The sequence below is a fragment of the Xiphias gladius genome, chromosome 12 (assembly GCF_016859285.1).
Source record: "Xiphias gladius isolate SHS-SW01 ecotype Sanya breed wild chromosome 12, ASM1685928v1, whole genome shotgun sequence".
Lineage (NCBI taxonomy): Eukaryota > Metazoa > Chordata > Actinopteri > Istiophoriformes > Xiphiidae > Xiphias > Xiphias gladius.
Genome location: NC_053411.1, coordinates 4,420,204 through 4,435,529, shown reverse-complemented (window position 1 = coordinate 4,435,529; position 15,326 = coordinate 4,420,204). Strand labels below are relative to the sequence as shown.

Sequence of the window (15,326 nt, the reverse complement as noted above, 5' to 3'; positions counted from 1 at the left end):
CTCAACACCAATAGCAGATCTCCAGATGAAATTTAAGAAGGAACCTGCAAGGAAAACGGCAACACAGCAGATAAGCTTAACTTTAACAGTTTTTTTATTTATTTATTTTTTTTATTTTTTTGGCCTAACCATAGACACGCAGACGAGCTGCCATTTGTACCTTCTCACTACAAGAGTGCTGATATCCACCAAACTGACAAAACTAATTGGTTTTTGTCACTGTAGCACTACAAATTGAGCTATCGATCATCAATACCAACCCAATACTGTAACTAAGACTAAAAAATGTATCATGTTAAACATTTCATTTTGCCATGACAGGATCAAGCAGCAAATGGCAATTTCACCCTTTTGTTACAACTGTGAAATCACTTAAAATATAATTTACTATAAGACCATCATAAGTGTATTCATATTTGTATTGTTCAAGAGTTGTGACACATGCTGTTGTCTTTAAAAATTTTACATCCTGTGGCTATTAATTTTTTTAATGCTTTTTTTGTATTTTTGGAATGACGCAGCGCCCATTTTTGCTCGTAGCTGCCTAAGCAATTTTTATCCCAACCTAAAACACTTGAATGCCAAACATTCTGTATTGAGCTTCCCATGTTGAAAATACAACCTCACGATTTCCATTTGAAGACAGCATTACATTCTCTTGCTTACCAATATGGCCACCACTCAGAGGAAAATAGCCCCAATATTATTTGTTTTCCTCCGCTTTCTGTTTCTCACAGCTCTATCCCTTCTGTCCTCCTTCATCTTTCTCCATTGACATTAAGCCTCGCCCTGCTGAGATCATGATTATGCAGCCTTTCTCTCTCTCTCTCTCTCTGTATTTCTCCCACCCTCCCTCCCCTGCATGTATGCTAGTGTCATTGCTTTTGTCACTTTGAAGCCGAGCAGAATAGCACAAGGGAGCGTGAGCAGGGGTGAGCCTACTTTTAATTGTAGACTGTGATGGAAATTAAATCTCACTCAAGAAATAATGGCTAGGGATTAGGTCGAGCCCCAGGGTCAAGACAAGCTATTCAGATAGCTATTGACTCTTGCAGCAATCCACTCTGAATCGCATTTGATTTAATGATGTGTGTGTTTGCATATGCATGTCCATAGAGTGTGTGTGCGGGCCACAGTGGAAGGGCGTGATTTATCACATATATTCTGTTGCTGACTAGACAAAAAGTGCTTATGTATGACAGCTCTCTCCACTTAATATGAAACCATTATGTCAAGGTTCAGTACAATGCTCGACATATCGATTGACATGACCAAGAGCAAGCAGATGAAATAAGACATTGATGTTGCTCAGGCCCCTCTGGGAAGTATGAAACTATGCAAAACTCAAAAAGCTTATTTATTGCTTGGCTCTAGACAAACTTTTTTTTTGAAGTGTCAGCTTTCAACTGAAAAGAGCGTAGGGATTTTTATATATAGTGCATGGTCTCTAAAACTGAGGCGAAAGCAAACTACAGGCAAAGCAGATGAAAGATAACCATGTATAATCATCCGAGGCTTTTAACAGAGTAATTGCTGTTAATTTTACCTAAAAATGGGTCAATGTTTTGTATGGACGGTCTCTATTTGTATACCTAGGGTGAAACACTGGAACATGTTTGCATGTAATTTACAGTTGTTTTTTTTTTGTGTTTTCTTCCAGATCCCCACCTGCAACCATAATAATGGGACCCATACCTGCGTAAAACTTTGTGGTGTATAAGTTTTAGGAGAAGAATGGGTTCACACTGAAACCATGAACACATCGTACGCTCTATCAGACACCAGCAAGCTCTAACACCTGTCTACTCTAGGGCTCCCTCTGTTTTTGCTCATTTTCTTCTGCTTGCACTCCCCTTAAAGAAAGATCACAATTGGATAACTCTTCGCTTTTGGCAGAAGCTCACATTTCCTGGAAATTGCAGTGAGATCTGGATTCTAGAGACAAAGAATCTATTTTCAGTCCAGGATAGACCAAGAGGCTTTTGAAGAAACGGATGTGTTGAAATTATCATATTCCCCCCTCTTTTACTCTCCCGCTATTTCTCATTCCTTTCCTCCAAGTCCCAGAGGCACCAACTGATGGAGAGACAAAGGAGAGAGTCAGGATAAGGACAAGAATTAGAGCATCAGAGAGAAGGGGAAATAACTGCTGATTCATCAGGAAAATTTTAGTAGGCCCCTGTGAGGATTACTTTACCCAGTGAGCTTTATATCCCAGTTCTTCAGTGTTATATAATAATTGTTGTTTATATTTCAAATCTGTTATCTAGAGTGAAGCTAAGCCTTACTTCTGTGGTTCATTAAGGCATAAAGTAGAGAAGGGGAAACTTGGGAACTTCGAGCATGACAAGGGGGTTAAGATTTCTGTGTTGGCCCCTGTGGCCTCTGGCCCTCTTCAGCCTGCTCAGTAAAGTCAAGATGCTGGAATTTGGTGGGGCACCTGGCCAGTGGGCACGCTATGGGCGCTGGGAAGCTGGATCAGTGGGCGAGCTGAGCTTCAGCCTCAAGACCAACATTAGCAAAGCCTTGGTACTCTACCTGGACGATGGCGGCAACTGTGACTTCTTGGAGCTGCTGATTGCCGGTGGGCGCCTCCAGCTGCGCTTTGCGATCCACTGTGCCGAGCCGGCCACTTTGCACATGGAGACACGGGTGAATGATGACCGCTGGCATATGGTCTTGCTCACCCGAAACTTTCGTGAGACCCTCCTGATGGTGGATGGAGAGACAAAAGTGGCTGAGGTCAAGTCCAAGAGGAAGGAGATGGCAGTGGTCAGTGACCTGTTTGTGGGTGGGATCCCACCTGATGTGCGCCTTTCTGCACTGACCTCCAGTACAGTGAAGTACGAGCCACCGTTCCAGGGCTTGATCTCCAATCTCAAGGTGGGGGAGATGCCCCCTACTTTGTTAAATAGCCAGGGCATTCAGAGTGACCTGGAGTACCTCTGCACCAAACAGAACCCATGCTTCAATGGAGGGTTTTGCTCTATTCAGTATGGAGAAGTTCACTGTGACTGCACCCACACCCGCTTCAAAGGGAAGTACTGCAAGGAAGGTAAGGAACCATCGTTTTGTACTGACTTTACCCTGATTTAATTACTTTGTTCCTGTACCTACAACTTACATTTGTTGTAGGTAAGGATATTCTGTTTGCTTGGTTACTCAAAATTTCTATACCATGAGATTTTGGAGATTTGGCCCTTGCCTTTGATGTATTTTGGTCACTTTATAGGAACTCAGTTTCCTGAGGGGTCAGTTACATGAGAGGTTCTGCATAGTAACACCAGTTGCACAGATCTGATGAGTAGAGATTACAGTAAAATAATCTTTTTTTGACCTTTTTAAGTCTTAACAAGTGACTAATTTCTTTGATGTGAGGCAGTAAGATGTTGGTGTTCTAGTGGGGTTTAATATTTGAGGTGTAGACCCACTGAGGGGCTAAGAGAAAGGATGGTGTGTTGCTTTCTGAAACAGCTACTTTAGGCAGGCATTTTCTATTTCAGTCTTCTTTCGTCAAAATTGTTATAAGAAGTTTCTCTGCTTGAAAGATTGAGTTGTTGAACAAAAAAAAAACCCCTTTCCTAGGATTATGTGACTGATACAAGAGTTTCAGACATGGCACAGGTGCTACTTTGAACGTTGCTGGGATTTTTTTGAAAACAATACTTAACATCAAAGGTGTTGAATATCTAACCAGAATATTTCAAATGCAAAATCACACATTGTGGGTCTGCTATTTGACTAGCTTTCTGTCCTTCTGTTCTCTCTGTCTTCCCTTCTTCCTTTTTCTTCTTTCTTTCCCTCTGTCTTCTTTGTTTCTTTCCAAGCTTATTGTCTCTGGCGTACACCCTGCTCTTGCCTTCATATGCTCTTGGGTTGTGCTCCTCTGCTGTCAGCTAATGTCAAACTCTGTTCTATTTCAAACCTCTGGCTCCCTCCTTCACTGACACATCCCATTTCCATATCTATGGTTTTCCCCCCTCCGTCATGTTCATCCATCTCTCTGTTTCTCTTCATCCCGCAGCATTTCTTTTACCCACCTTCTATCTTCTCTTCTCAAGGCTATCTGGGCTTTCCATCTCTCTTCACCTCCCTCCCCCTCTATGTGTCTCCGGAGTTCACTCCCTTACTCTACTTATCTCTTTTTCACCTCTACCCGCTGTCAGCACTTCGTACTCCTGCCTCTCCTCCTCCTGCACTTATCTCCCTCCTCTTTCTTTCATCCTTTCTGCATCTCTGCACCTTGCTTGTGAATTCTCTATTTCCCTATGCAGCCATCAGAAATTGCATGCTCTGTCGTGATCATTTGTAATGGGGCAAAAGCCCTTCATCCTACGTTATCTCCAGTTTTTTTCTCTAATATGTACTATTAATATAACACTACAGTCTCCATAATAATAATAGACTCAGTAGCTCCTACCTTGTTCTATTTGATGAAATGACTTGTAATTACTGAATCTTCAAAAGGTAGATAACTACTTTGCCACAGTTATGTTCCAATTGTTTGAAGGCTTGCATTTTTGTGGCACTCATAGATAAGCTTTGACAGCACTGAAAAAGAAACAAACAAAATATTTTGTTCAAATTTTTGTTGGCGAATTGCTTTTGATAGATCTGAGGTAATCAGAATAAAATAAGCATGCAGCCATGATTTAGATCAAAGCCTTTAAGTTGTTTTGATGTAGAAAGTCTAGAGCGGTATTCGACAGTCTAGCTCGAAAATCTGTATTGTTTCGTCTTTTGCCCTCTGAAGATGCCAAAACAAAAGCACAATCCTCTATTTCTTGTTGATATATTCTTGCTATTTAGAGACCCCATAGCACAGCAAATTATGTCACTGCTGGACAGCATTATAGGTCTGTATGTCTCTGTCTTTCTTCCTGTCTCTATCTCATATTTCACAGTTCCTTTAATTCTTCAAGCCTTCTCTCTCTCTCTCTCTCTCTCTCTCTCTCTCTCTCTCTGTGCTCTGTGTCAGTTTGCTGTATGGTTGCTGGAATCAGATACTGCTGCCTGGCTCTTGGCTAAATTGAGAGCAGAATACCAGTGCAGTGCTACAGTGACTGCAGGAAACATTTGTCCTTTTGAAATGGAGAGAGACAGTAAGATAGAGGGAGAGGGAGAGAATGGAGGTGGAGGTAAGGAAGAAATTGGGGCGAGCGCAATGGCCGATCAACAGCGAGAAATGGAGAGGAGACCAAGAATGAGAGAGACAGCATGAAGATATTCAGTGTTAATTTATTTTTAGAGATGTTCTTTGGCTTGAGGACCGTAAATTGGGTCATTATGGCTGACTGCCAGTGCAACGGTGTATTCCTTTTTATCTAATACGTGGGTGGGAATGTAAAGGTCTCTCTCACTTTTAGTTGGTTTTAAGACACTGTAGATGAATGTACTAACAAATCCATGTCTGGCTGTGTTCGCTCTTTGCTGAAGGGGCAATGTCAAAGAGAAGCCTGTTTCTAAAGGGCTGCTGCCTGCTCACTTCAGAGAGGAAGAACGCATCATTTTCATGGGAACATGAATCTTTTTTACTGATGAGATGTGGCACTTGAAATATATTCACGTGTCTAGTTCTAGATGATTCACGATGTGCTACTTGATCATTTAGGCATTTAGCTGATGCACTTCTTCGCAGAGATGTATAATCAGCAGAATAAACTAGGATTCTTGGATCACTAAAACTACAAACAACCAAAAATAAGTAGTGCAAAAATCTCAGCAACACTTTTGTGCATTACTTTCACGACTATACAATTATTATGTTTATTTTATGGTTGCTCCTAGGAAAAACCACATGAGAGGGAAAAACTAACATTAATGGGAAGGTTAACCCAAATTACAGAAAACAACATTCTCCCACTTACTGCTAGTGGTATCTACCCATGAAGATGTAGTGGGGTCTGTTAGATTTCTACTTCCACTCTCAATACAGGGTGGGTGATGTGAAATCATTTATAGCATTTCTGGTTCAGGTAGACCATTGTGGGGAAAAAATGGAAATCTGGTTAGATTTTTGATTTATCTGGTGTTCAGTTCAGTGGATTAGACAAAAACTGACATTTTTCTTTCTCCATAAACAGTTTGTTTGATTTTCCAGAAAATGTATTATATCAAGCTATATACTTTTATTGAAATGCAAAATGACTTACTATCACCCCAGTAGCATCACAACTGTGCAGTCACGAAACTTTACAGGTGTGTAGTTGAAATCAAAATGAAGACCGAGTTTGAAGATGGGTGTGGTCCAACCCATGACTACCGTGTACTCAAGTAATTATGACATAATGAGATTTAGTTCTCATGTAATAATGTAGGATTGACTACCGACTACTCATGGGTCAGAACATCAACATGGTGACGGGCGTCGCAGCTGCTTTGATCCCATCATAAGATGGTCTTAAAATCTGTTTATATCTATTGTTTTGGGGTGGAAGCAGAACTCTCCTCAAAACCTGGGCAAAGAAAACCTAAACCATCTGCATGGCTAGATACCAGTAGAGGTAAGAGAAAAAGTACACAGAATTATCTTTTAAAGGAGATATATCTTATCTTGTACAGTATGGCTGCCACTCAGAGCAGCTGCTAAGAGAGGCTGAATGTTAAAATGTAAATATAGTTTGATATTATGCTGCGTAATATACTGTTATGGAGTTTTGAATAAATTGATTCTGGATTTAAGCTTTCTGGATTTTGTTGTGATATTCAGTGTAATTTTAATGCCAAAACACAAAAATGTTACCTTTGTTGGACCAGTGTAATGTATCACCAATCACAATGACACCAAAGGCTGACAGCCAAAACTGGCTTAGTACAAAATTCACTCTGATTGGCAAATGGCAGACTGTGATCCCAACTACTGAACATTATATTTTTGTTACTATTAAAAAACTTCTCAATAAAGTCACTAAAGCCATCACTCAAACACAGCATTAAAAGCAAAAAAACACTTTAAAAACCATTGTGCATTCATCAGTTATATTAAAAACAGAGTAAACAAACTGGTTTTATTATTTCTCAGATGGATGACAATTGCTGATGGTAGCTATGCTCTACAACAGTTAAGGTTTGATTAAAAAGGTAGGGATAAAATGTAATTTTTAATGGAAAAAAAGAAATGTAACATTCAAAGTACAACAGTAACATTATTAAGTTAGTTGGACAAGATACCGAGTAAGTGTGTAGTAGAGAAATTGTTGGTTTTCTCTGGCATCCTCTTTACTCATAGCTGCTATATTCCCATCAATACAGCCTTTGGAAGTGGCAGGCTTTGATGTACACATTAGAGCATACCAAAAGAGAATGGAGTTTGACACAAAGAAGTTGCTCTCAAGTCTGTCTGAAGCAAGAATGGAAAGGAAAAGAGCCAAGTTATAATCATGTGATCTTGGCCACATTGTGTAAGACAAATCTTCCCAATAGATGCACATTTAACATCTATGCTAGTTATTAGCCACAAATGTATAATTGAATACAAAAATATTGTCTTCCAGACTTTTGAAGTCCTTTGTAATGACCAGTGTCAGTCCAAAGTGGAACTGGTAAAAATCTGACAATTGAGGTTTTGTAATTAAATGAGGTTGCGCCATTTCACGTCCTCAAGCACAATTTTTTTTAATCCCACTACTCTCTTTGTAGAATGTGTGTCGAATCTACCGTTGCGTTCATTTGAATACCAGTGATCTCACTCAGCTGTTAGCACCGTTCATCCATGTCTGGCACTGACAGGTTTCAGCATTTTTTCCCATTTACGTTAATATAATGGAGGGGATTGTGGGGGGGTTGTTCAGAGAGGATGAGAGTCGAAGGTGAACGTGAGCCTGATGGATTTAAAAAAAAAAAAGGAACTCTGATATCACGGACAAAATTCTGATTTTATCTTGCAAATATTACTCTGAGTGCTCACAATCAAGCATACATACTACCCGCAACATTTATGTGCTTAATGCATTGTGTGTAAGTGTATCTTCCCTGCTACAATCATAGATCCTGTTCTCATTAGCCTGCATTTTCAAGTAAATATGGGCAAGTTGTAATTAAATCTATGCGCCTCTGTTGGCCTTTGTTTTTAAAACTGATGCTGACCCTGGCTTTATTCGCTGTTGACCCCTAAACGGCAGTGCGGGGCAAGGCAGCTATGAGTTCTCGACTCAGGGTAATTAGAGGTTAAATAAATTTATGAAAATGACTGCTGAGACATGAATACATTCATTTAGTCAACAGACTGAACGGTCTTTCAGGTTGCCATTAAGGCTGGATGTGCACCTGACTTTGAAGCTATTTGGTATGATGTTTTTTTTTTTTGTTTTTTTTTTTTGCCTTATACAGCTGACTAGAAAGACTTAGGCTGTTAGAAATGGTAAAAGCACATTGCCAGTCACCTCATTAGAGTTCAATAAAAACAACAAATTCATCTGGCTTTATGGGATAAATGCTTTCCTTATGAGACTTTCTTGGGACGAACTGGACTTCAGAAAGATAAACCTAAAATCAGAATATATTGAATTTATTGCTCTCTGTGGCCATTTCCCTGTACAAATTTGCAAATGCACCAGTCAGTGAATTTAATTAGTCCATAGTGATTTTTTTTTTTTTAAGATCTGGCAATTTCCTAAATGATAGATTTATTTTGTTAAAATCATATTTAGTCATTAAAGTGTAAAGGCAAGTCGACACTGGCAGTGTTTCAGGTTTTTTATCCTCATCTGTCTCAAGTCTGACAAACAAGTATGCTTCTTTTTTGACCAATGAAACTGTCTACACAGGCCGCCTAATGGCTTGCATTTCACCTGCGCTACATGCACATTCCCGTGTCTCGAAGTATATTTTTAAGTTTCTAGTTCAACTTCCTTCCATTTGACGAGCATAAATACAGTGTGTTGAGTGTTTGTATCAGGAATGACTATAATTTTTATATTTGGGAAGTTTGTCATCTTAATTGGATAAATCTATAGATTAACATGTGGAAATTCATATTCATAGTAATTTGACTCTCTATTGATTACATTTTTTTGTGGGATGATCAGCAGTCAACTATGGTTTAAATTCGAAAACTAATCTTCCATAACCTAATCAGTTATATATAATACCATTTACTTCTCATTTTTAGCTAGTGACAGGAAATTATATCTGGCAGTGTCACAGAAAATTGGATGTTATCTGTCCACATTTGCAACCTGTTCTCTGACAGTTAAATAAACACTATATCACCATTTATGAGGAAAAAAACGTGTTGCAGCAGCCCTTTTCCACTTGGCAGCGCCATATAGAGAAATCTTCAAAAACAGCTGCTTAGCACATTACCGTTCACTACTCTCCAATTCACTTTCATCATCACTTTTTATTAGATATGTTGGAATAAAGCAGAAACCTAGGTTCCCAATGAGCCCTGCAGTTAACCAGCCCGGACGCTGCATGTTGGGAAGGCAGACCCCCATCCCTCCCCCTTAAGCAAGAGGCCGTGACCTCAGGCTAGCATGTAGCGGCAGGGTGAGAGAGAGCGAGCTGCGTTCAGGGCGTCAAGGCGTCAACTTCAAACACATACTGTCCTTTTTATGGCCAGTAGAGATGTTTAACACAGTCTGCCATGAAAAGATACTTTTTTTCCCAACAGGCCAGAGTAACATGGGTTTATGAACAGTTATAATTCATGAATGAAAATGTTTCAACAGCGCCCTTAACACCACAATACCCATGAATTTGGGGTTTAATATGCTGTAAGTCTATATAATTTTTAGCTAACACTTGAACACACTTTTTTATATTAAATTACATTCACACAGAAAGTTGAACTCAAATGTGATGTCGAAAATAACTCTACCTTTTATTGTCTCAACATGGGAGACAAAAAAATCGTAAAATCTTCACGTGACCATGACATTTCGTACTGTAACCCTACACTGATATGATGAAAATCATATGAACACATCTGAAGGTCTATTTTACGTAATTACGTTTCACACAGTATAATTGAAAATAAGTGTGTTTCAATAGGACTCCATATAGCCAGTTTAAACTGTGAATATGGTTTAATGCCACTGATTCCTGTAAACAAGGCAAACTGTCATTGGCACAGTATCTAGTCTCTATTTCACAGTGGCAGAGTATGTGTTTTTTTTTGTTGTTTTTTTGTTTTTTAGATAATTTCCCTTCCACCTCTTTTTGTTACAAATAAGGCAAAAGTTCTCTCACCTTCACAGATGATGATACATCCTCAGGCCATTGTTTGAAGTACTGAAAACTATCGCTGCATTTGTACTGAAAGAATAGCGCTTCTCTCTCTTCTGGCTGTAACATAATTAATTGGGCAATAAAGCATTCCAGTAGATTTTCCATCAAATTCAACCTGATGGCACAAAATTCAGAATGCAGGACTGGTGTAAATGACACTAATCTTGATGCTTCGAAGATGTAAGGATATGCTGTACATAGTAAATTAAATGTCCCAAAATGTGAGTTGAGTTGAATTTGAGTGGTGATAGTTGGGGTAGGATAGTGACAGAATGTGGCCGGTGCAAAGAGCAGAAGACTCCAAGGAGAGTGATACATCATGGTGATAATTGCGCTCCCCACTGGCAACCACAGAGGGAGGAGGCGGAGGGAGTTGAGGCTGAGTGTGTGGTTAGGGAAGGGGGAGGCTCACTGCCTGATAATTGAACTCCCAATTAACTCGTCCTGTATACATAAATAAGTATACTGCTAATGGGGGGGCTGTAGCCTTCAAGGCCGCCTGAAGAAGTTCTATAGATAACCTTATTAGAAATACGACTGACAGAATCCAAGCCATGTCTTTTCGCCTTCACCAACCAACTACACTGATAAAGGCTAACAAAGCCCCCCATGTGTCATTGGCTCTTATTGCTGAGATTTTGTTGGTGATCATTATAGCTGCTGCGTTAAATTTTTGCTGCCGTGTGCTGTTGGGACTCGGTGTTTGTAAAGTGGCAGTCGTTATCTTTCTATCGTTACGGCTCTTTTTCCCCTTACTTCCTCTAGTTACCCAATAAGCAAATCCCTCAATTTCAGTTTGTCGGTTACCACCTACAGGCACAGATAGGAAATATTTTACCGAAGTTTCAGTAATACAATTTTTCCCCACAAGTCACAGCAGTAATAAAAGTAATAACAGACTTAATTATAGAATACTTATCCAAACAGAGTTAATCAGTCCATAGTAAATAAATGAGAATAAATAATAGTAAAATGCAAATCAGAAAATGTACATAATTAAAGAATGAGAAAAATAAAAAAATAAAGAAAATTGCTCAAGTAGGGAAATAAATTGCACATCTCAATGGATACACTAAATTAAAAATTATAATAGTACTAAGACTATTGTAAACTACAAATAATCACTAAAATAGAAGGTGCACCCTTTTTAAAAGAATTTAGGAGAGCAATTTCTCTAAGAAAAATGAACTCAACAACAGCACCTAGGGCCATAAGGCATTTTGGCTGGTGCTATGACAGTATTTACCTCCTTGCTTAGCCACCTTTAAAGTGGTATAGAATTATTTCCTTGCTAAATGACACTTTAGTGGAGCTAATCCACTCCCATGACTGAAGGACTGAACCAAATTCCAGTAGGAGAATTCAGCCAGTTACTAGAAAAATACAAGGAAAACTATCAATAAACCTCTTACTTTTCCGCCTTGCAAGTCTTTGTTTGTTGTGTATTTAATAAATATCTACACTGTCGCCCTCCAGTCATTTGACTTTTCTCATCCCCCTTCTCTCCGAACTGATCTTGTTTTTTGCTCACCCTCTACCCATCACCCACTCATTCCTTTTTTCCACTCTCAACTGTGTATAAAAGGATTTTTGCTGGCTGAACAATCCCAAGTTCAAAGGACACATGCTCCTAGGCCTCCATTTCTCTTGTTGATAGATTTCCAGCATTCTAGAACAGACAGCAAAGCAAAAATCCACCATTTAGGCATGGGTGCCGAAAATTCCTCAATTCCTCGTTCTTTGATCCAAGGATGTTGCACCTATCTCATTCTCTTGCCATGCTGTCTTCTTATGCCTTACTCTAATGGTTTTCCGTACTTTTTTGCTTTTGCGTTTTGGACAGAGGAGAAGGCCATATATTAATCTACACTTCAAATAACTGATTCTAGATCTAGTCTGTTTTGTAACCTGGTGTTTGTTGCTTTTTAAAACAAACAAACAAACAAACAAAAATCTGGTAACAACTGCTCCAGATGAGACCTCCTTAAATCCCTAGTTCCCCAATTCCTCCCCTTTTTTGAACTTTATTAATACTTTCATACAGATTGCTCCTCTTTGCAGATGCAAAAAACAAGCATTAGTGGATTAAAGTGCGAGGTTAAGTTGTCTGACTCAGAGTTGGTGATGTTGGTGTTAAGCCAACTGAAAACATTTTTGTTTTGACTTGTACGATGCAATGGGGCGGTAGTTTCGGATGTAGGTTGGATAACTGCATTCAGCTTCCAGGTAGGGTGTCAGCCTGATTTTTCCAGCCCACCACCTTCTTCACCCTTCTCCCAGGTGAGTCTTTACTGGCTTGTAGGTCCCTGCCAGGGTGATCGGCCGTCATATGCAGTTAAAGCTTGCTCTCTACCTCTGCTGTCACTCTACACTTAGAAAAGCAAGCGAGAGGTCTGGCTCACACATCCCTGTCACATGTCACTTGCTACCCATCCCCACTATTGCTGAGCTGTAGGAGAAACAATAGGCCCAAAACAAAACAAACGGAGAAAAGAAGAAAAAACAGTCCATCTGTGAAGTTCACTTTTGTAAAAGCTAAATAAGTGCTTCCTGTGTTGAGGTTCCGCAGACCAGGTCACAGCAGCATGACCGTTTAATTCAAACGTGATATTACAGCACTTAAAGATGAGACAGTTATTGATCATTTGCACACTTATATGTGACTGCACAGAATTTTTAAAAAAATAATAGATGAGAAAATCGACGTGCATCTTGTTGCAAACCATGCATTACAACATGAGGCATGAGTACATTAGGCAGCTCTTCTAATGCAACAACAAAGCAGATCAATAAGGGATTCTCTGATGGCTTGTTTTTGCTGTGTTGACTATGCAGCATTAGGGTCCTAATGTACTCACATCAATGGCTTTAAATTTCATATACATAGATTTTTGAGTATCAGGTGCATAGCTTTATGCGATTACACTCGTTTTGTTTTTGTTTTTTCTTTCTTTCTTCTTTGAATACCTTCAGGGTCTCCTGACTATTTCTGCACGCTGTTAATTAACAGACAGGCGGCTCCCCAGAAGCTGCAGTCACCAGAGAAGGGGATATTACCAGGCACACAGTCAGACGTGTTCTATTTCAATATCTGCTTCTGCATCCATTTGTGTGCCATTTGTGAGCTTGACTGAGACCTTACTTCTGGAGAGAAATATTTGCTACTGCAACTTTGTAATTATATTAAGGTCATTTTTGGACTTTAGAGTATACCCAGATTTTATTTGTGTTCCCTCTATGATAGGAAACAACAAGAATTTTAGATACATTTTGCTAAAGGTTCAGTTTTCTGTGTAAAATATTTTTATTGATTAACTAATGATGTTGATGAAGACGTACATAATAAAGAAGTCCTTTAGGCCTAGTTGTAATTAGTTGACCCTGTTACACCTCTGTTCATATTATATTGGACTGAATAGGGCATGGGGATAACAATATTAGTTACATATATTACACAGTGTAAAGGGCAATAAGGGACCTATTTATATATGTTTGCAAGGGAGGTGCATGGGAATAAAACTTTTTTTAAAAGAAATCTTTTATGCATGATTGCACATAAAAGCGGTTCAGTGTTAGCTCAGCTATTCCTCTCTAGCTCTAGTCAGATGTGTCGCTTTGTTTGGGCCTGATAATGTTCACCAGTGAAACCAAATGACTCAATATGTTTGTAAGACAGGGCCCTCAATATGGTTTCATTATATAACAAGCCAGCCGTATCTGAACACAAAAAATATGATTGCCAAAGAGTTGACAAAATAGTTATCACCTGGAGGCCCTCTCTACACATCACCAGCATTATATTTGCATTAGTATATGTTCATTTTGACCATATTCTACCATTCCATCATTTTAACTTGACCTTCAGAAGAGTTATCCATCATGTTCATTGTTTGTTATTGCACAGTTATGCTGTTTTGTTTTTTTTCGTTTTTTTTTTCTTCTGCACTCCTAAGCCTGCTTTATTGCACTCACATGTGCAAGGATATAGAAAGAAACTCAACACGGAGGTGGGAGACCCCCCACCCTTCCTGTAACTGCAAACTGTTAATATCAGTCAACCAGTTTGCGCTGTAACCCTAGGCTGCTGGTGAAAATGATGACTGACTGAATTGTGACTGATAAGAGGATCCGCGCATCAGGGGACCCCGAGTGGCCCTCTCCTGGACAACTTGTTTGTGCATTGAGTCAGAAAAAAGATGCATTGAGAGACACAGAAGGAAGGTTGGGGAAATCAAACAGCAGGGTGAAAAAGGTGTGAAAGCATGAAAGAGTGTTTGGAATACAGCGATGCTCAAAAGACATTACTGTCGACGAGGACTGTGGGAAAACCTTCACCATTCCTCAATCCTTTCCCTCTTCTTGGGATTCCACTTCAATCAAACACCTGCCAGCTGAGTTTCAAAAGAGGACTGTAATCCCCCTGCCTCTACCAGCTAAAGACCTCTTCTGCTGTAATATGACAATATTGATAACTGGAGTAAAGAAGGTTCTGATACCTCCCGTTGAGCCCCATAGCCCTGACTGAGTGTATGACTTGAGCCACTGTCAATACAGATTCAAAGTACTCTGTTTTACACTCAGCATGTAAAGGAGAGGCCTTGATACCAAACATGTGGGACTCCAATAGGCCTTTCTAGGCTACCTTAAGGAGCTAAGCTGCCATCACTGCTGATTTCTGCACAAACAGGGTGGCAGTCATTATTACTTTATAGATCTCCTGTGAACCGGGGTGCTTCTATGACATTTATTTATTTATTCAGACTTCCTAACAGACGGGACCACCTATGGAGTTAATACAGTGCCGGCAGCACCAAATTACTAGGAAATGAGGTCTGATTGCTGATGTGCCTGCTGCTGTATTGCCGTCACTCAAGTTGCAAGCTGTTTGTGCATGTGGCTCATCAGAGCTCTCCCGCCTCGCAGCTAAGTGAGACTTGACAACATCAAGGATAAAACTTCTCCTTTATTTATTTATTTTTACACTATGTCCAATTTGACTTGAGAGTTTTTTTTTTTAACGAAATACCTAGGCTTATCGAAGAGCTGTGCTAATCTGACGGTCTGTCCGCTTCTGCGAGAGCATGGGGAAGAAAGCA

The 15,326-nt window shown here is 39.6% G+C and overlaps 1 protein-coding gene across 1 annotated transcript in view; it reads left to right on the top strand.

The window, feature by feature from the left end:
* The first annotated feature begins 2,343 nt into the window (after positions 1-2,343).
* The window catches only part of nrxn2b (neurexin 2b), a 556,614-nt gene continuing 543,631 nt past the window's right edge, over positions 2,344-15,326 (top strand). The window contains exon 1 of the mRNA XM_040140983.1: positions 2,344-3,055. Coding sequence (XP_039996917.1) covers positions 2,344-3,055 — 712 coding nt within the window. The remainder of the gene's footprint in view (positions 3,056-15,326) is intronic.